This window comes from Macaca nemestrina, chromosome 7 (assembly GCF_043159975.1).
Source record: "Macaca nemestrina isolate mMacNem1 chromosome 7, mMacNem.hap1, whole genome shotgun sequence".
Lineage (NCBI taxonomy): Eukaryota > Metazoa > Chordata > Mammalia > Primates > Cercopithecidae > Macaca > Macaca nemestrina.
In genome coordinates, this window is record NC_092131.1 from 153,092,927 (window position 1) to 153,113,924 (window position 20,998).

General features: G+C 36.9%; 1 protein-coding gene across 2 annotated transcripts in view; it reads left to right on the forward strand.

The window, feature by feature from the left end:
- Positions 1-20,998, forward strand: part of LOC105490648 (SECIS binding protein 2 like) — a 98,255-nt gene that overhangs the window by 48,302 nt on the left and 28,955 nt on the right. For both annotated transcript variants that reach the window (XM_011756498.3, XM_011756492.2), the window contains exons 3-9: positions 1,867-2,191; positions 4,848-4,983; positions 9,267-9,496; positions 9,776-9,800; positions 10,459-10,574; positions 18,996-19,130; positions 20,898-20,978. In XM_011756498.3, coding sequence (XP_011754800.1) covers positions 1,867-2,191; positions 4,848-4,983; positions 9,267-9,496; positions 9,776-9,800; positions 10,459-10,574; positions 18,996-19,130; positions 20,898-20,978 — 1,048 coding nt within the window. The remainder of the gene's footprint in view (positions 1-1,866; positions 2,192-4,847; positions 4,984-9,266; positions 9,497-9,775; positions 9,801-10,458; positions 10,575-18,995; positions 19,131-20,897; positions 20,979-20,998) is intronic.

Below are 20,998 nucleotides of genomic sequence, written 5' to 3' on the forward strand. Positions count from 1 at the left end.
ATATTTTTCTTTTGTAATTTTTAGACTTTAATCATTTCTCTATTAAGAGGAGTAAATAAAATGATACTGAAATTTGGAAATTGTTAATATGGATTAGTTTCTTATTTTTTCTAAGGGAAAATTGAATTCTTAGGCTATGTCTCCTTCAGTAAGTCATTGAAATTTATTTGAAGTAAGTCAGCTCAAAGGGAGAAATAAAATATTCAGAGGTGAACAAAACCTTTTTTTTTTTTTTTTTTTTTTGAGATTAAACATCTAATCTCACAGCTACCAAGACAGTCTCTGGTGTAAAAGAAAATACCAAGCAATAGTCCTTAACTTTGAAGCTGTCATGGTTAGTATGTATTAATATTTCTAGACTCAGATTTTAGTTTAAATTTATGTCTGTGCTATAGTTACAGGATGATTTAGCAAAATTGCCCGCAATTAGGTCATGTGTAACTTAGTGGTTAGGGTGTTACTTATGATAGTCATGATAGCCATTCTAACCCTGCTTACACTGTCTGAGTGATGAGCACTTCATTGGTAGAGTTTATTTTATTGCTGTATAAAAGTACTTTCAGCCTTTTTCAAGTTATGTCACACAGAAAATTTTGTTTGTCTAGGACTATACATGGATGAGACAGCTGGTGACTGGCTATAGGCTCTGTCATTCCTGAGGGCTGAGGCAATCAATATTTCTACCCCATCTGTAAACCATTGTTGCACACTAGTGTGCCAGTGCACATTCTTTGAGAAATTGTGGATGTATGGTATATAAGGCCATTCAACTACTCAGATATTAAGTATTCAAGTTAATATTCTGAGACTCTTAATAAAGAGTCTTGAGGGTTAGACAAATAGTAGGAACTAAGGAATCCTTTTCAACTGAAGTTAGTATTATATTAAATATCTTTGCCTATATTGGATAATGTGCAAACTGATTCATGAAACTAAATTTAATAATACTATTTTTCTATTTGAAAAAATGGCCACGTATACAGTATGATAAACTTAATTGATTTTCTTGGTTTACCAAATGATCTTTGTGAATTCATGAGTAAACCAGCCAACAGATTATTTTAAAAATATTTTTAGGAATATGGCCGTGAACATTTTCCTGTTTTGCTTTGTCATGGGAGTAATGAGGAAAAGCTCTATGCTTCAGCTCCCTACTCCCTAGGACCCTGTATTGATTTGGTGGGGGGCTGCTGGGATGGGAAGAATTTTGCTAGTGTTTTATATGAACTACACTAGAAGCAGCTCCACCGCTGAAGATGTCCGTGAACAGATTTGCCTCTTCTCTTCTTTCCCTTGGACCCACAGCCTGCTTCTATTGCCAGGAGGGGAGCCAGGAAAAGAGCTGGACTTGGCCAAGTGATTAGGGGAGTATGAGAGGAGGAGGAGTAGGCTCTGGGATTGAGCTGAAGAATGAGAGGTAGAGGAATTAAATCACCCTATGTAACGGTCACCTTACACAATGGTCACTTTACTCTGTTCTTTACAGAAGGCTGTCACAGTTGTTTACCTTGAATGGGAACTTTGGACTGCCATTGTTGGTAGATCCAGTAGCTAGGTGTTTAACTTTTAGGCAGAAATATCTTGAGGAAGTTGAAGGCAGAGTTACAAACTATACTGGTACGTGGAATACTGTAAAACCATCAGGTTGGGTTCGTTTATACTGTTGTTTACATTGTTACTACATGTACATAATGATCTCTGTAGCAAAAAAATGTATAAGATGATGAAAGTTTTGTCTCCTTTCCCAAAATTATCACAAAGCCACTGTTCTGTACTGTTTTGTCTTCTATTAGTATAAGAGATTTTGCTTTAGTGGATTTTTTAGACTTGTCAGTAGATTTGTTCTTCTTTGATTTGGTTTTACAGACAGTTTCCTTTATATAACAATGATATACGATGGCAGCAACCCAATCCAAACCCTACTGGACCATACTTTGCCTACCCCATTATATCTGCTCAGCCACCTGTTTCTACAGAGTATACATATTATCAGCTGATGCCAGCACCATGTGCCCAGGTTATGGGTTTCTATCATCCTTTTCCTACACCTTACTCCAACACCTTTCAAGCTGCAAATACTGTAAATGCTATCACCACAGAATGCACTGAGCGTCCAAGTCAGCTTGGACAGGTCTTCCCATTGTCCAGTCATCGAAACAGAAACAGTAACAGAGGATCAGTGGTCCCAAAAGTAAGTGTCTGGTCTTGATTGGCTTTTAAATTTGATATTACTTATATTAGTATAAGTAAGTTGCTACTTGGGTTGATTGACTGTTAATGCTGAATTTGTTATAAAACATACTGTTCCTATTGTGAAATGGTAAAGGGTATGTAATTCTTAAAATAATTTTCTTTGTGTTGTTTATTCCTCATTCTTAATCGTGGTGTGATTGATAATCATTTTCATGTTCCCTTTAGAGAGTTTTACATAACATAAGGCAGAAATATTTACAAATTAATTTAGGGATAAAAATTGCATGGTGACACCAGCCTTCATAAGTGATTAGTGTGGATCTTGTGCTAGCTGTGTTGAATGGCTAATTCATTTCAAGATATTTCAATTGGCCAGGTGCAGTGGCGCACACCTATAATCCCAGCACTTTGGGAGGTCAAGGCAGGCTAGTCGCTTGAGCCCAGGAGTTTGAGACCAGTCTGGGCAACATGGTGAAACCCCATCTCTAACAAAAATACAAAAATTAACTGGGCATGTTAGTGCATGCCTGTAGCTCCAGCTACTTGGGAGGCTGAGGTGGGAAGATCAATTGAGCCCAGAGGTCAAGACTGCAGTGAGCTGAGATAGCACCACTGCACTCCAGCCTAGGTGACAGAGTGATACCCTGTCTCAAAAAAAAAAAAAAAAAAAAAAAAACCCCAAAAGCTATATTCAAAAGTTAGCAGGAGACATTATGGAAAAGAACATTTGTGATTCATTAGATCCCTTCAACTTTATTGTTTTTAATCTGTGAATTTTTATTTTTTTATTTTTTTTTTTTTGAGACGGAGTCTCGCTTTGTGGTCCAGGCTGGAGTGCAGTGGCCGGATCTCAGCTCACTGCAAGCTCCGCCTCCCGGGTTTACGCCATTCTCCTGCCTCAGCCTCCCGAGTAGCTGGGACTACAGGCACCCGCCACCTCGCCCGGCTAGTTTTTTGTATTTTTTAGTAGAGACGGGGTTTCACCGTGTTAGCCAGGATGGTCTCGATCTCCTGACCTCGTGATCCGCCCGTCTCGGCCTCCCAAAGTGCTGGGATTACAGGCTTGAGCCACTGCGCCCGGCCTAATCTGTGAATTTTTAGTAGGAATAGCAGTTTATTATTTAAGAGATGCTTTACTTTTATATGAATAAGGGTCTCCTAGGACTGAAGAAAATGAAAGATAAATATGTGAAACCAGTTATTCAGTACCAACCTTTTGACTAAGTAAAAAAAAAAAAAAGAAAAGAAAAAGAAATGAAGGCTTAGACTCACAAGAGAATTAAGATTTAATTTTAGTTAACTTTTTAACTTAAAAGGCTATTTTACAGTTGAAGCCTTATTGTCAAAGCTAATGGGAAGAAGGAACATGTTTCTAAGTTAGCACTTTTTAGCTGATAGAAGAGGCACATCTTAGACATATCTTACGAGTACATCATCAAGGAGTTGATGCTTTCCCTAGATTCCATTAGCCCAATTTCTTCAGTGAAGTCTACTGCCTCCTCGTATAATTTCTAAAAATTGAAATACAAGCAGCAGAGATTGCTTTCAAAAGCTTTTAGTTTTTGTTCATGGAAACATTCTTGGTCAAGGAATATCCTTTTGGGAACTCAGAATGAAAAAAAAAAAGTGTTGGAAATAAGATAGTAGTATAAAATTTCCAGATGTTGAAGGAACATGATTTCTCAGGATACATTCCCAGCACGTCAGTTTAGGAAGTTCAAGAAGTTAAATTCAGAGTTCTATTGTGTAAGTTGCTATGAAGTGATGAATACTTATATTTTTAAAAGTAAAGGAAGAGATCAGTTTTTTAATATTGATTGATTGATTGACAAGGTCTCGCTTTGTCGGCCAGGCTGGAGTACAGTGGAGCCATCATTGCTTACTGTAATCTCAAACTCCTGGGCTCAAGTGATCCTTCTGGCTCAGCTTCCTGGGTAGCTGAGACTACTGATGTCTTTTTTTTTTTTTTTTTTTTTTGGTAGCGATCGGGGGTCTGTATGTTGCCCAGGCTGGTCCCAAACTTCTGACCTCAAGTGATCTTCCAGCCTAGGAGCCCAGGAGTTTGGGATAATGGGTGTGAACCACTGCGCCCTGACAGGATCAACTTTTTTATATTTTCTTTTTAAATTCTGAAGCAGAAATCATTTTTCATGTCATTGCTTTTCTGAAACTAAAATTTATTTTGCAATAAGTTACCTTTTTAAAGAAATTTACAACCCCTTATATGACATTATTATACCCCTACTGTTAATTACTTTTTGACTGAGAAAATAAAAAATACAAGTAGCAGTTAAAAATGAATTCATTTATTAATCATACTTATATGACATTATTATACCCCTTATATGACATTATTATACCCTTGCTATTAATTACTTTTTGACTGAGAACATAAAAAATACAAGTAGCAGTTAAAAATGGATTCATTTATTAATCATACTTATGTTGTTATTTGAAAAAGTGTATAAATGTGTGTATAATACATTGTTTAGCCTATTATGCTTTGCTGCAGGTATTTCATGAAACCCTAATACTATTGCCCCATGAAAGCCAAGAATTTTGAACATATACTTAGCTGTATTTTGTAATAGATGTGTATTTTATAATGTTTAGTACATTGAATAGTTGTGTGTTTTTTGTTTTTTTTAAATTAGCAACAACTTTTACAACAGCATATAAAAAGCAAAAGGCCGCTGGTGAAAAATGTAGCTACTCAGAAAGAAACAAGTGCAGCAGGTCCCGATAGTCGATCAAAAATTGTGCTTCTGGTAGATGCTTCACAGCAAACTGGTAAGGCAAGGGTTCTTACATGTGCATCACTGATTTTGATCTTTTTTCATTTGTCACTTTATAATTGTGGTCTGTACCACTTGTCAGAATTGTAGACTTTCATCCTTTCTTTTGTCCTGCCACTTTGTGAAATTCTCTAGGAAGGATAAAGCAATCTGTGTCCTTAATGTTCTTTCAATTTGCTTGCTGGCCTTGTGTACAATTTTGGGCGGGTTTAAGGTGTCCTTTTCCTTTTGTAATAATGTAGTTCAGAAACCAGAGATGGAATTTTGCAGATACTGTAGAAATTTGAGGAACTCATTTTGGTTGAAATTAAAATTGTACATGTTTTTATAACTAGATTAAAACCCTTTATAAAACATCCTAATATCCTATACATCTTCATAGAAAGAACTTAGCAAATTTTCTGTGGCATATTTTGGCGTAGATCTGAACCAAACCTATGTATGTCATTTATATCCTGTTAAGTACAAATTTTGAACTAGTCAAATATCATTTTGTCAAACATTTTTAGAGGACTGTACAGGCATTAAATAAAAAAGCTTTCACCTGGTAATAGACAATAATTAATATTCTTACAATGTGCTATTTTTTACAGTTTATATTATGAAATTTCGCTTTGTATCCTTGATCTCAGTTTATTATCTGTAGAGTAGATGTTTATCTCCTCTCATCCATAGTCAGTGACACTAGTAAACAGTCTTTGTTCATGATCCAAGACCGAGATCCATTCAAAGTCATAATTAGCTTTTCTATCTCTGTACAGCCTCCATTCAAATGAGGTCTGAGTTGAAATGAATAAGATGGCTTATGCTTTTTTCACTTAGGTTATACCTTTTCTTCTGGAGATCTATTTATCTTTTTACGGTTGCTTAGATCTATTAGGAGCAGAGAAAGGATCTGAAAATCAGTTTAAAAAGTCTTGCTGATAGTACAGTTATTGTGTGGTTAAAGCATAAAGGCATGCATCTTTGAGATTAACAGACTGACAAATACTTGGAGTGGCTATGGAAAAGAATCACAATGTAATATATTACAAAGTTTTCTGGTTTGGTTGTCTTTAGTCATAGTGACCCGTTGCTATGTGCTTTTAACCCTGGGAAGGCTTTAAAATATCCTTCTTTATGTTGCTTGTTATTTTAGCCACAAAGACACTCTGAGGCATAGGAATTAGAAAATGAAAAGATAAAGGTGAATTTGGATAGAATATTGCATATTGTACATCCTATTAGTATTTTTATTTTTAGTTTTCAAGTTCAAGGATTGTAATTCTATCAGTATTTTTATTCTTCAGTTAAGTTTTTAATTTCTGAGGATTAATTGGTATCAAGCAGAGATCAAATTAAATATTATAGTTTATTAGGAATGTCTTTCCATTTGTAACAAATTTTTACATTTGAACACAAGCTCATTATTTAAAAAGAGTTTATAATAAGATGGCTGGATCTAATATAATATACAAAAGTTAATTGCATTTCAGTTTGCCACCCACAAAATTTAAAAAAAAGATGTCATTAACAATAACACTGAAAAAGAGAGTTTCTGGAAATCTTAGAGAAGACGTATGGGATGTGTAGGCAGAAAATAGTAAGACTAGGCTGGGTGTGGTGGCTCACACCTGTAATCCCAGCATTTTGGAAGGCCGAGGCAGACAGATCACTTGAAGCCAGGAGTTCAAGACCACCCTGGCCAATATGGTGAAACCCCATCTCTAGTAAAAAATACAAAAATCAGCTCTGTTTGGTGGCAGGTGCCTGTAGTCCAGCTACTTGGGAGACTGAGGTAGGAGAATCACTTGAACCTGGGAGGCGGAGGTTGCAGTGAGCTGAGATTGCATCACTGCATTCCAGCCTGGCAACCAAGCAACACTCTGTCTTGAAAGAAAAATAAAAAAGAAAGCGATAGGTCTTTATTATGGGACATTAAGAAAAACCTAAATATCATGTTCAAAGTAATTTTGGGGAACCTTGATAAACTAATTCTAAAATAAAGGAACAGTGGTCTCAGAAGACCCAAGACATCCCTGGAAAAGAACTTTTCCTCTAGATATGGAAACTTATAAAGCCGTCTTAATTCCTATAGATTTATTTTGTCGATGCAGTATACAAAAGTCAAACAGAACAGAGAGCCTAGAAACAGACCCCACATGTGTATGAAAACACGTGTATATGGAAGATGACAGAAAGAGCATTGCCGATTTGTGCCCCATGCAAATCTATTTCAGATTGATTAAGGACGTAGGGAAGCCCAATGATAGAAGAAAATATAGGCAGATAACTTTATGACTGCAGGGAGGGAACTGTTTCTAAAATTAAGAATTTCTGTTTATTAAAAGTAAGTGAAAGAATAGGCCCCAACTTGGAAAAGACTTTTAGCATGTATATAACTGACAAAGGATTAGCATGAGATGTATAAAGAATTAACATGAATCGATAAGAGAATGATCCCACCCTGTCCTTGGGGCCCATGGAACACTGTGCTGGTAGGCTAAACAATTTTGCAGGAATATAGGAATTTTTCTTTGGACCCAGCCATCTCATTCCTATGAATGTGTCCAAATGGAGCCTCCCCCTAGAAAGAGTGGGGGCTATTTGATTAAAGGTGCATTTTGCCGCAGTGCAGCAAAAGTACTGAAGCTTTCATAGTGTCCACTAGTAGCAGGTAACAAGTCCTGCTTGGACACTACTCTAAGTACAGGACACCCGCTCAGTGGAATAATAAGGAGTCATCTTATAATTATGAAGACTTGTCATAACATGACGTCATATTAAGCAGAGTACAACTCAAAATTAAATAAGTGTTGTATAAAAATTATGAATGGGCAGAAATGTGGAAAAAGGAAAACTTGTAATTTGTTCAAAGAAAGTCTGGTTTTTTGTTTTTTGGAATGTCTTGCTGCAATTATAATTTGTGAAATAAGAAATACAACTCAGAAAAATGGCAGAAGTCAGATAATTCAAAAGTAATATTAATAAAAATTTCACAGAAGGGAAAACACTTGTGGCTAAAAGCAAAAAAGAAAAAAAAAAAAGATCAGCCTCATTATTAAGCAGGAAATACTAATTAAAATCCACAATGAGCCACCATTTTATACCCAACAGATTAGGTACAGTCTGGATGATAATGTAAAGTATTTAATGAATATATGGATCATTGGGTGAATATACTATTGTTGGAGTTTAACTGTCTATTAAGTACCTTTGAAAATGATTGGGCATCAAGTAAAGTTGGATATGTTCATCCCCTAAGTTCTGGCAGTATTTACCGTAGAGAAACTTACATATGCATGTATGCACATTCATGTGTCTGTGTATCAGTGTCAACAGTAATAGTGTTCTTAGTAGCAAAACTCCGAAACAACTCAGGTGTCTCATCAGTAGTACAAAGGATAAGTACACTGAGGTATATTCATGTAAAGGCATTCTAGATTCCAGTGGCATTAATGAATTATAACACATGCACCACAATCTCAAAGCCAGTGTTGAGGTGTGGCAGGGGTGAGAAGTCACATGGGCAAAGTGGTGTTTTAAAATAAAGTTGAAAACTGGAAAATTATATGATTTAGGTTTTAGAAATACAGAAATCCATGGTAAACCTATAAAGAAAAGTGAAGGAATGATATGCACAGAATTCAGAATAGATGGTAAGCTCTGGGCTAAGAAAATGGTATAGTAGTGGAGGAGAACACACAGCAACCTTCAAAAGATTGATGACGTTCTCTTTCCTAAATGGTTGATGGTGATTTTAGTATTTTAGTGACATATTTTAGTCTGTCTTCATAATAAAAACATACAGGCTGGGTGAGGTAGCTCATGCCTGTAATCCCAGCATTTTGGGAGGTCACGTCGGGTGGATCGCTTGAGCTCAGGAGTTTGAGACCAGCCTGGGCAACATGGCGAAACCCTGCAAAACCCTGTCTCTACAAAAAATAACCCCGGTGTGGTGGTGGTGCATGCCTGTAGTCCCAGCTACTTGGGAGGCTGAGATCGAAGGATTGCTTGAGCCTGGGAGGCAGAGGTTGCAGTGAGGTTGCAGTGAGCCAAAATTGTGCCACTGCCCTTCAGCCTGGGAAACAGACTGAGACCCTGCCTCAAGAAAAACAAAAAACATTAACCAACTTACCAGGAACATCTTACCTTTTAATGAACTTTTCAAAAAGTTGTCACCTATTTCTTCATTTATGAAGTTTGGTATCTATTTTCTTACAATCTTAATGATGATTTAATGAGAATTTATCAATTTGCTCATCACAAAGAATTGTCACACTTTCCTTGCCTTTGTAGATTTCCCATCAGATATCGCTAACAAGTCTCTCTCAGAGACCACTGCCACAATGCTCTGGAAGTCCAAGGGCAGGAGAAGAAGAGCATCCCACCCCACTGCTGAATCTTCTAGTGAGCAGGGGGCTAGTGAAGCTGACATTGACAGTGACAGTGGTTACTGCAGTCCCAAACACAGCAACAACCAGCCTGCAGCAGGGGCTGTGAGAAATCCTGATTCTGGGACCATGAATGTATGTGGCATTGTCTTGATTTCTTTATTGGTCATTGATATCAGTATTATTATTTTGCATCCTCTGCTAAAGCTTAAGTATCTGTTTTCATTAACAATTACTACAGCAATAGGATAGTTACAAGTGTATTTTGTATTTTATTAATAAAAATGTTCATTTATGAATAAGTATGATAATACTGTGATATGCATGCTTCACACTAAATTATAAAACATTTAGCAAAGTACATAATGTTGGTTCTCAAGTAGAGTATAATTGTCTTTTTGTTTCTTTTTTTAGCATGTGGAATCATCTATGTGTGCAGGTACTTATTTTCTGCATTGTGTTTTTGCTATACTTTCTACTTTGTCCATTATCAAGTTTTCCTTTTAATCATGAGGCGTGCTGATATTGCAAACAAAACTTAGAAATCTTGCAGAGATTCAAGGTAATTTGGAAGTACAGTTTTGCTGATCAGCTTGAGAAAATGCCAGCTGGAGATATTCTGTAAGAGGACACTTGTATTACTAAGAACTGTAGTACTACTTACAAGTTTATAGGGCTGGGTAAGGTGGCTCACGCCTGTAATCACAGCACTTTGGGAGGCCAAGGCAGGTGGATCACCTAAGGTCAGGAGTTTGAGACCAGTCTGGCCAACATGATGAAACCCCGTCTCTACTAAAAATACAAAAAAATTAGCTGGACTTGGTGGTGAGCGGCTGTAATCCCAGCTACTTGGGAGGCTAAGGCTGGAGAATTGCTTGAACCCAGGAGGCGGAGGTTGCAGTGAGCTAAGATCTTGCCACTGCACTCCAGCCTGGTAAAGAAGAGCGAAACTCCGTCTCAAAAAAAAAAAAAAGGTGTATAGAAAAATTTTCAGTATTGCATTTCTAGTGACTGAATTTCAGTATATGAAGTCAGGTCAATTTAGGTTTTCCTGTCTTTTATAAGTAAATTATAATTTAAAATTGTATTTGTTATAGGTGGTGTAAATTGGTCCAATGTAACTTGCCAGGCAACTCAGAAAAAACCTTGGATGGAAAAAAATCAGACATTTTCTAGAGGTGGAAGGCAAACTGAACAAAGAAATAATTCACAGGTAATTCGAATTACGGTGGAGAAAATTAGGTATGAGATGAGTCATTTTAGATTTGTTAGTTACAGTGGTGTAGTGGATATGCACATTGAGTGATTTGAAAGTGAACTATCGTGTAACTTTAAAATGGCTTAGCTAATAAACTTAAATAATGAAACAAAATGGCAAAGTGTTGAGTGGGTATATGTGGTACCATTTTTCTACATTTCTATATATTTAAATATTTTATAATGTTAAAAAAGGATGCCCTTTAATCCTGTTTCATTTGCCATGTCTTTTTCCCACATAAAAATTCAAAAGCATTTTGTGCTTTAAATATTGATTCTTTGATCTTAGGGATGGTAGCCTTGTCCACGTGTCTACCTGACTGTAAGTACCCTTTTGTGCTAATGGCAGTGCCATAGTGATGGCTTGCCATGAGGTAGTCAGGGCAGATTCCTGAGGCCCAGAGGAACAAGGTGTAACTGCAGTACAGGAGAGGGGGCTGTGCGCTGCCATGAACTACAAATAACTGTAACTTCCTGCTTTGGTTGGCTGTAAAATCAGGGAGTTGTTTAATGGTCATTATTTTTCCTTTTCATTTTTTTAGATGGCCTTCTTGGATTCCTTAACTCTATTAAGGAATTAAAACTATCATATGACTATATGGATATATTCATCTGTGAATAAACTTAAATAGGAGCAAGTTACTAATGGGTTAAATATGCCAACTATTTGCCTGTTCCTTTGCCTCCCTGGAATGGAATATAGGTTGAGCATTCAAGAAAAAGTTTCAGGCCGGGCGCGGTGGCTCACGCCTGTAATCCCAGCACTTTGGGAGGCCGAGACGGGCGGATCACGAGGTCAGGAGATCGAGACCATCCTGGCTAACACGGTGAAACCCCGTCTCTACTAAAAAGAAGTACAAAAAACTAGCCGGGCGAGGTGGCGGGCGCCTGTAGTCCCAGCTACTCGGGAGGCCGAGGCGGGAGAACGGCGTAAACCTGGGAGGTGGAGCTTGCAGTGAGCCAAGATCCGGCCACTGCACTCCAGCCTGGGCGACAGAGCGAGACTCCGTCTCAAAAAAAAAAAAAAAAAAAAAGAAAAAAAAAAAAAAAAGTTTCAGATTTTAGAGCATTTGGATTTGGGATTGGGATCCCTAATCCAAATCTAAAATCTGAAACTTTTTTCTTTTTAGTTGACACGTAATAACTGTACATAGTTGTAAAGTATAATGGGATATATTGATGTATGTATACAATGTATAATGATCAAATCAGGGTGATTAACATATCCATCATCTCAAACATAGATCATTTCTTTGTTTTGGGAACATTCAGAATCCTGTCCCCTATTTGAAAATATACAATAAATTATTGTTAACTGTAGTCACCCTACCAGTGCTATAGAACACTAGAATTTATTCCCTCTTTGTAGCTGTAATTTTGCATTCATTGACCAACCTCTCCCTATCCCTCTCCCTCAATCCTTCCTAGCCTCTGGTAACCACTATTCTACGCTCTACTTCTGTAAGATCAACTTTTTTAACTTCCATGTGTGAGTGACAATGTGTGTTCTTTATCTTTCTGTGCCTTGCTTATTTCACTAAACATATTGTCCTCTAGGCTCATCCATGTTGCTGTGAATGACAGGATTTTGTTCTTTTTATGGCTGAACAGTATTCCATTCTATATATATACACCACATTTTCTTCATCCATTCATATGATGGACACTTAAGTTGATTTCATATCTTGGCTAATGTGAATAATGCTGCAATAAACAAGAGAGGCAGATATCTCTTTAACATACTGATGGCTTTTTCTTTGGCTCTAGTAGTGGGATTGCTGGATCATGTGGTAGTTCTTTTTTTAGTTTTTGAGGAAACTTTATACTATTTTCTGTAGTGGTCATACTAATTTACATTCCCAAGATCAGTGTGTATACGAATTTCCTTTTCTCTGCATCCTCACCAGCATACCAGCATTTTTTTTGAGAATAGAATAGGCATTCTGAGACAAGAAAATACCTCCTTATGGTTTTGATACACATTTCCCTGATGATTAGTGATGCTGAGCATTTTTTCATGTATGCTTTCCTTTGAGAAATGACTCTTCAGATCATTTGCCCATTTTTTAATTGAAAAATATGAAACTTTTTTAGTGCCATGACACTGCAACTAGAAAATTCTGTACATAAGTACTTAACACAACTTCGTGTAATGCACACAGTTATTTAAAATACTGTATGAAATTACCTTCAGGCTATGTGTATGAGGTGTATATGAAACACAAGTGAATTTCAGTGTTGAGTCTTGGATCCCATCCCCAAGATACCTCAGTATGTATATGCAGATACTCTAAAATCTGAAAAAATCTGAAATTCAAAACACTTCTGGTCCCGAGCATTTCAGATAAGGAATAACTCAACCTGTACTTCATATGTACCTTAACATTAATTAGGCTGTCAAAAAACAAAACTCACTCTTCCCTGTGGTTATTGCAAAAATAAATCATTTGTGGCAAGCTGGTGAGGCAGTCTAACTTTATTTGATTAAAAACAAAAGAACCAAAAGAGGAATCATTTATATAGATTAGATAAACAAATTCTACGTAATATTTACATATGGTCTGAAATTTTCTGCTGAGACTGTAATCGCTAGTCCTACCCGTGTTTACAGTTTCAGTACTATTGGTTTTGCTATCAGTAGCTCACTAGAGAGGAAATAATACTCAGATGAAAAACATTTTATCTCTTTCTCAAAACTGATGAGGAATGTTAAAAGAACAAAAAAGAAAACTTTGCAAATATATATGGCACCAAAGAACTGGAGCCAGATGTTTGACAATGTATTTGCTTTCTACTTCTGATGCTGTTATCCTTGTACTTTACTTAAGTGTATTTGTTTGATTTTTGAGATGCAGAATCTTTTTAAGTCAAAATGTTTTCCCTGTTTGCAATTTCTGATTGTTTTTAGACTCTAGACATCTTTTAGAAATCAAATAAATACTGACCTGTATGTTCTGTTACTTTTTGTAATATAATATTTCAGGGCATTTTTATCTGAGATTTATTTTGTTCCATGGTAAAACAAAATGGAGTGGATTTTCAAAGTAGTTAACCAGTTGTCCTAACATTCTTTCCCTGGTTTTTGTTTCCATTTTAGTGATTTGCTGATTTCTTTTTTTCTTTTATTCTTTCTTTTTTTTTTTTTGTGACACAGTCTCGCTCTTGTTGCCCAGGCTGGAATGCAGTGGCACGATCTTAGCTCACTGCAACCTCCGCCTCCCGGGTTCAAGTGATTCTTCTGCCTCAGCCTCCTTAGTAGCTGGGATTACAGGTGCCCACCACCACGTCTGGGTAATTTTTGTGTTTTTAGTAGAAACGGGGTTTCACCATGTTTCCCAGACTGGTCTCAAACTCCTGACTTTGTGATCTACCCACCTCGGCCTCCCAAAGTGTTGGGATTACAGGGGTGAGCCACCGCGACCGGCCTACTGATTTCTTGTATGCTGTTTTGGGGCTATTTGTTTTGTTCAGTTTATGAGATTTTTGCACCTGTACCATGCTGTTTAATTACAGGAGTTTTAAACATCCTTACCAGTGTTTTAACATTGGGTAACATAGATCATTTCTTTAGTCTGGTATACGTCTAATTTTAAATGATAGAAAGAATCCAAAAACTTGAAATCTTTTAAAACGGCTTTATTTTATAGAATAGGTTGAAAAGTAAATGAGATTTTAAAAAAAAGATTATATACAATGTAAAAGTCTCATTTCACCCCTGCTTCTCCTTGACTTCTCCTCTCCCCCTATACCTCTCCCACTTTGAGTAAATTCTTGTAGTCTTCCAGAGTTTTTTCACTTCATTATAAGTAAATAGATGTATATATCTTATTTTTGTTCTTTCTTTACAAAAAAGAGCATATCTACTGTGTTCTCTGCTTTGCTCACTTACAGTGTATCTTGGAGACATTTTCATAATTTCCATATTGCCACGTAAAGGGCTTCCACACTTTTTCCTTTTAGACAACTCGTAATATTGTGTGGATATACCCTTGTTGATTTCTGTAGCCTTATCAATGGATACTTGAGTTGTTTGCAAACTGTTGCTGCTGTAAACATGCTGCTGTGTCATTTAGAAATGTGTATGTATAGAATCAATTTCTAGATAAGGGACTGCTGAGTCAAAAGGTAAATTCATGTGTTGTTTTGGTAAATATCACCAGATTGTATCAGTCTGCATCCTCAACAACAATGTGGAAAGTGCCTAGTATCATACGGCTTCAGATACAGTGTGTTTTCAGGATTTGGGGTGTATGTCAGTTAGATAAAAATTATGTCTTAATGTAGTTGATCATTCTTCCATGTGTTTAAGGAGCATTTGTATTTACTTCTTTTCCTGTGAACTTACCTGATCCTATACTTTGCTCATTTTTTGAATCTTGATCTATTTCTTTCTTTTTTGAGGTACATTTTAAAATCAGTTTGATCAAGTTTTTATCAAGTTCCTGAAGTTACTTGGAGCCTTTAATATGTAACGCAAGTTGCAAATATTTTGCTAGGTTTTCCTTTTTATTTTTTACTTTGCTCATTATTATCATGATTATTGCCATGCAGAGTTTATTTTTAAAATAACATTAAGGCCGGGCGCGGTGGCTCACGCCTGTAATCCCAGCACTTTGGGAGGCCGAGGTGGGTGGATCACCTGAGTTTGGGAGTTCGAGACCAGCCTGACCAACATGGAGAAACCCCGTCTCTACTAAAAATACAAAATTAGCTGGGCGTGGTGGCGCATGCCTGTAATCCCAGCTACCAGGGAGGCTGAGGCAGGAACATTGCTTGAACCTGGGAGGCAGAGGTTGCGGTGAGCCGAGATTGTGCCATTACACTCCAGCCTGGACAACAAGAGTGAAACTCTGTCTCAGAAAAAAAAAAACGTTAAGAAGTTTGTATTTATAAATTGACTCTATTGGTCCTTTTTTTTGGATGGCTTCTAAAGTGTTTTAAATCATAGTTGGAAAAGCTTTGCCCCTACTCCAAGGCTGTAAAGGAATTTGCTTGTTTCTTCCTCTAGTGTATTCATGGCCTTGTTTCTTTACATTTAAATATTTATTCCATTTGGAGTTTTTCTTGGTATATGATGTGAGATATTATCCTACTTTGTATTTTCGAAGTGACTTTAAAATCTTCCAGCACCATTTGTTGAAAAGTTTGTCTCTTCTTCACTGACTTTAATTACCTTTATCACTTAATAAGTTCCCAAATATATTGGAATCCATTTCTGGACTTTCTATTCTGTTCCATTGGTGTCTATAAACTTAGAATCAGCTACCTTTTATGATATGTCATCTTTCTATGCAAAAACAGTATGTCTTTCTATTTTTGAATCTTTTTTTTTTTTTTTTGAAACGAAGTCTTTGTTGCCTAGGCTGGAGTACAGTGGCACAATCTCAGCTCACTGCAATCTCCACCTCCTGGGTTCAAGTGATTCTCCTGCCTCAGCCTCCTGAGTAGCTGAGATTACAGGTGCCTGCTACCACGCGTGGCTAATTTTTGTATTTCAGTAGAGACCAGATTTCACCATGTTGGCCAGACTGGCCTTGAACTTCTGACCTCAAGTGATCCACCTGCCTCGGCCTCCCAAAGTGCTGGGATTACAGGCGTGAGCCACCGCACCTGGCTTGAATCATTTTTTGGTGTTCTTTAGAAAAGTGGTGTAAGGCAGGCATGGTGGCATGCACCCATAGTCCTATCTACTTGGGAGAGTGAGGTGGGAGGAACGCTTGAGCACAGGAGTTTCAGGTTACAGTGAGCTATAATGGCGCCACAGCACTGCAGCCTGGGCAGCAGAGAGACCCCGTCTCAGTTAAGCAGTCAATCAATCAGTCAGTCAACAAATGGAAGTGTTGCAAAGTTTTCCTTAAATAAGTTTGTACATAGTGGTAATTTCTAATATTTTTTTCCTTTTTATTATTGCAAATGGGGTATGAAAACTTTAAAATTTTTAATTTTGTGCTACTCATTTAAGAATCTTTATATATTCAGAGCTGTAGCTTCTGCTTTGTTTTGTTCAGTATACCCTCTTTCTGTCAACAAAACTCTTTTTTAGAAGAGCTGACAAAAAGTATTTAGATGTCATGAGGTTATTGATTCATTAATGAGTTTATTGGAATACTTGCACATTTGGCTCACGTGAACTTTGTTGGGACCATTAGTTTGGGGGTTTTAATTTAATCCTGGTGCTTTATGTCTCGAAGTGTAAGAATCAGATTGCATTTGTTTTTAAAGGAAATAGTTTTACTATTTGTAACACCATTAATGCATATATACTAATTCCGGTTTACAACAGCAAGCGTAAGAATTCAGGTGGTTCCAGGTCTTTGTGTGCATCTGTTTGATTTCAGAATCCAAGGCCTGCGTACCAGCACCTTCTCTCCAGGTCTGCTTCCAGTTTGCAGTTGTTAGAATTTTGGAGTAGCTGTTACTGAAGATCATATTTTTCATATCTTTTAAGTGTCTTGGTTAAGAGAGGCATTTTCTGTTAGCTGCATTTGGTACTTAAGAGAGGGAACTTGAAATGTCTTAAGAGTCTTAGAATGTGTAATTTTATTTTCTTGCCCACATGAAAATTGAACATTTTGCAGATTTGTTAATGGGATTTTTTGGTCTGTTTTGGCTGCTATAAAATAATGCTGTAGACTCAGTGGCTTATAAACAACAGAAGTTTATTTCTCTCAGTTCTGGAGGGTGGGAAGTCCAAGGCACTGGCAAATTTGATGTCTAGTGAGGGCCTGCTTCCTGGTTCCTAGGTGACTGTCTTCTAGCTTTGTCCTTACGTGGTGGAAGGGGTGAAGGAGGTCTCTGGGGTTCCTTATATGAGGTCACTAATCCCATTTATGATGGCTCTGCCCTCATAACCTAGTCACCTCCCAAAGGCCGCACTTTCAAATACCATCTCATGGGCAGAGGGAGTGTTAGGATTTTAATACATCAATTTTGGGACATAGAAACATTTTAGTTCATAACATACAATAATAATACTAATTTATGTGATTGAATGAAAAGCTTATTCTCTTAAATCTTGGAAACAAGATTTTTATTAAATAATTTTCCTAATTGTTTTATCTATTTTATAAAAAAATAAACTGCAAGTATGAGAAAACTTACAGTAGTTAAAGAGTAACTGGGCACGGTCACTCATGCATGTAATCACAGCACTTTGGGAGGCGAGGCAGGAGGATCCCTTGAGCGCAGGAATTCTAGACCAGCCTGGACAATATAGGCAGACCCTGCTTCTACAGAAAATAAAAAAATTAGCTGGGTGTGGTGGTGCACACCTGTGGTCCTAGGTATTTGGGAGGCTGAGGTGAAAGAATCACTTGTGTCCAGGAGGTTGAGGCTGCAGTGAGCCTTGTTGGCACTACTGCACTCCTGCCTGGGTGACAGAGTAAGATCCTAACTTAAAAAGTAATATGAAAGTCCAGGCATGTGACTCATGCCTTAATCTCAGTACTTTGAGAGGCCAAGGTGGGAAGATTGCTTGAAGTCAGCAGTTCAAGACCAGCCTGGGAACATAGTGAGACCCCTGTCTCTACAAAACTACAGATAAAACAATTAGCTAGGTATAGTGGCATGTGTTTGTAGTCCCAGTTGCTTGGGAGGCTGAGGCAAGAGAATCACTTGAGCCTAGGTGTTCAGGCTGTAGTGAGCTATGATCAAGCCACTGCACTCCAGCCTGGGCAACAGAGCAAGATCACGTCTCTAAAAAAAAAAAAAAAAAAAAGTAAGTAATATGCAGTTCCCCCCCAGTGGTATTATCTTGCAAAACTAAAGTGCAATATCACACCCAGATATTGGCCTTAATACAGTCAAGACACAGAACAGATTCATCATCACAAGGACCCTCCTGTTGGCTTTCATAGCCACACCAACTGCTCCTTATGCCCTAGAGTTCACTGACCTGTTCTCCCTTTCTAATTCTGCTGTTTCAATAATTTTGTATGCCTTTGTACAGTCTTTGGGATTGGCCTTTTTCACTTCCATGGTTCTCTGGTTGTTGAGTTTATCAGTACTGTAGTTTATTCCTTTTTGTGGTTGATACAGACTTCTATACTATGATCTGGATCTGCCGCAGTTAGTTTAACTGTTCACCCACTGTAGAACATCTGGTTTGTTTCCTGTTTTCAATTTTGTGAATAAAGCTGCTAATAAATATTCATGTCGAGGGGAAAAAAGTAATGTGCATTAATCGTCTCATTTTTCTATTTTACTTATAAGTACCTTATTTGTCAGAAACTTGATCTTTAAAATAAGTGATGCACTTCGTGAAAATTTATTGAATTGTACACTTGTGCGTACTTTTCTGCCAGTATGTTATATACTTGAGTGAAACATTTATTTAAAAATAATTAGATTTTTTTTTCCCCCTCTGGGGTTTACTTAGGTTGGATTCAGATGCCGAGGACACAGTACTTCCTCAGAAAGAAGACAGAATTTGCAAAAGAGACCAGATAATAAGCATTTAAGCTCTAGTCAATCCCATAGAAGCGATCCTAATTCTGAATCTTTATATTTTGAGGTATTTTTTTCAAACTCTATTTGTAAGCTGTTATAGGAAATGTTCCCATTAAGAAATTAATGTGTTACATTGTGAACATTATGAATACTTATGTCTTAACATGTGATTCTAGTATTAAATTATAAATTACTCAGAAGTATTAACTCATTTTTGTCTTGGTTATATATATTTAACATTAATTTTACTGATGTTTATTTTTATAAATTTTTGTCCTGTGTGTTCACCACATTGAGGTAATGTGTAGAGGTAGAACTTGATTTCATGTGGACTTTATTTAGTATGGAGCTTTTTCACTTAATTTTTGTTGTTACTCAATTCATTTGAAAGGCTTTTCAGATTTGAGTAGTTTAATCTAGTTAAGTTGTGCTGTCAGCCAGGAGAGTTTTAGAGGAGGAGGAAAGATGTTTTACTTTCTCTGATAGACAGTTCCTAATTGCACTGTTATTCATCGAACAGATTCTTATTGGTGGTCTATATGTGTGCAGTAAGGTGCTCTGAATGATACATAAAGGTGAACAAACCTGCTATCTTCGGGAGCGTTGCTGTGTAGTAGGAGAATGTACGCATATACACACCTAATACTTAGTTGAGTGTGGTTAGAGTTGAGCGCAGAGACAGGTCACTTTGGGTTTGTGGCAGGGTAGGTAACATTTGAAATGAATTTAAAGAACAAGTAGAATTTGTATGTGTCAAGATGTTTTTCACCACATATCTCTGGAAACTCATTTGAGTAGCTCATTTTGGTTGGATCATAAATTCTATTAAATGAGTTAATAGATGGAGATTAAACTGGAAAACTTACTTGAGGTCAGAGGATAGAAATGAATAATATGCCGGGTGTGATGGCTAATGCCTGTAATCCCAGCGCTTTGGGAGGCCGAAGGTGGGGCAGATCACTTGAGGTCAGGAGTTTGAGACCTGGCCAATGTGGTGAAACCTCATCTCTACTAAAAATACAAAAAGTTAACTGGACATGGTGGCAGGTGCCTGTAATTCCAGCTACTTGGGAGGCTGAGGCAGGAGAATCACTTGAAGCCAGGAGGCAGAGGTGGCAGTGAGCTGAGATTGTGCCATTGCTCTCCAGCCTGGGCAACAATAGCAAAACTCCGTCTCAAAAACAAAAACAAACAAAAAAAAAACAATAATATGTTAGATAAGTTTAGTAATTGAGTCAGAGGACTTGAGAGTATCTCAATTACTCTATCAAGAATAGTTTCAATATATCCAGATCTGGCAATAGTAGTACATGTATTCAACTGTACTATTGGTTCTATACTTATATTTAAAGATACTAGATATAATTTTCAGGATAAAGGAAGATATTAAGAACTTAATTTCAATGGAAAATTTTTTAAACCTTATTGACAATCATGTGGAGTAATGCAGAACAAGGAATATATTAATAAAGTTTACATGAAGCTGTCTATTAAACACTTTTTCAAATTATCTGAATGTGATAAAATCCAGTTTGAATTTCTTTTCAATTACCCACCCATCTGAAGGTAGAACTATTAATAAAAATGAAATAGTAGGTGCAGAAATCCAAAAAATGGAGATGTGTGGATATGCCGCCATCCTTGAATAATTAAATTGTTTATGTTTTAGCATGTGAGAAATGACATTTCCTCTTTAAGACCGACTTTGAATAATTCAGTAGTAGAATACAAGAAATAACTTCCTCATTTTTCAGTACTTCTAAGCATTAGAAAAAGTTTTTTTTAGGAGTTTGCCTTGAACTCTTTTTACTTAAAATGTGAAATATTTCAGGATGAAGATGGGTTTCAAGAACTAAATGAGAATGGAAATGCTAAGGATGAGAATATTCAACAAAAACTTTCTTCTAAAGTTGTAAGTGACTCTTGAAAAAG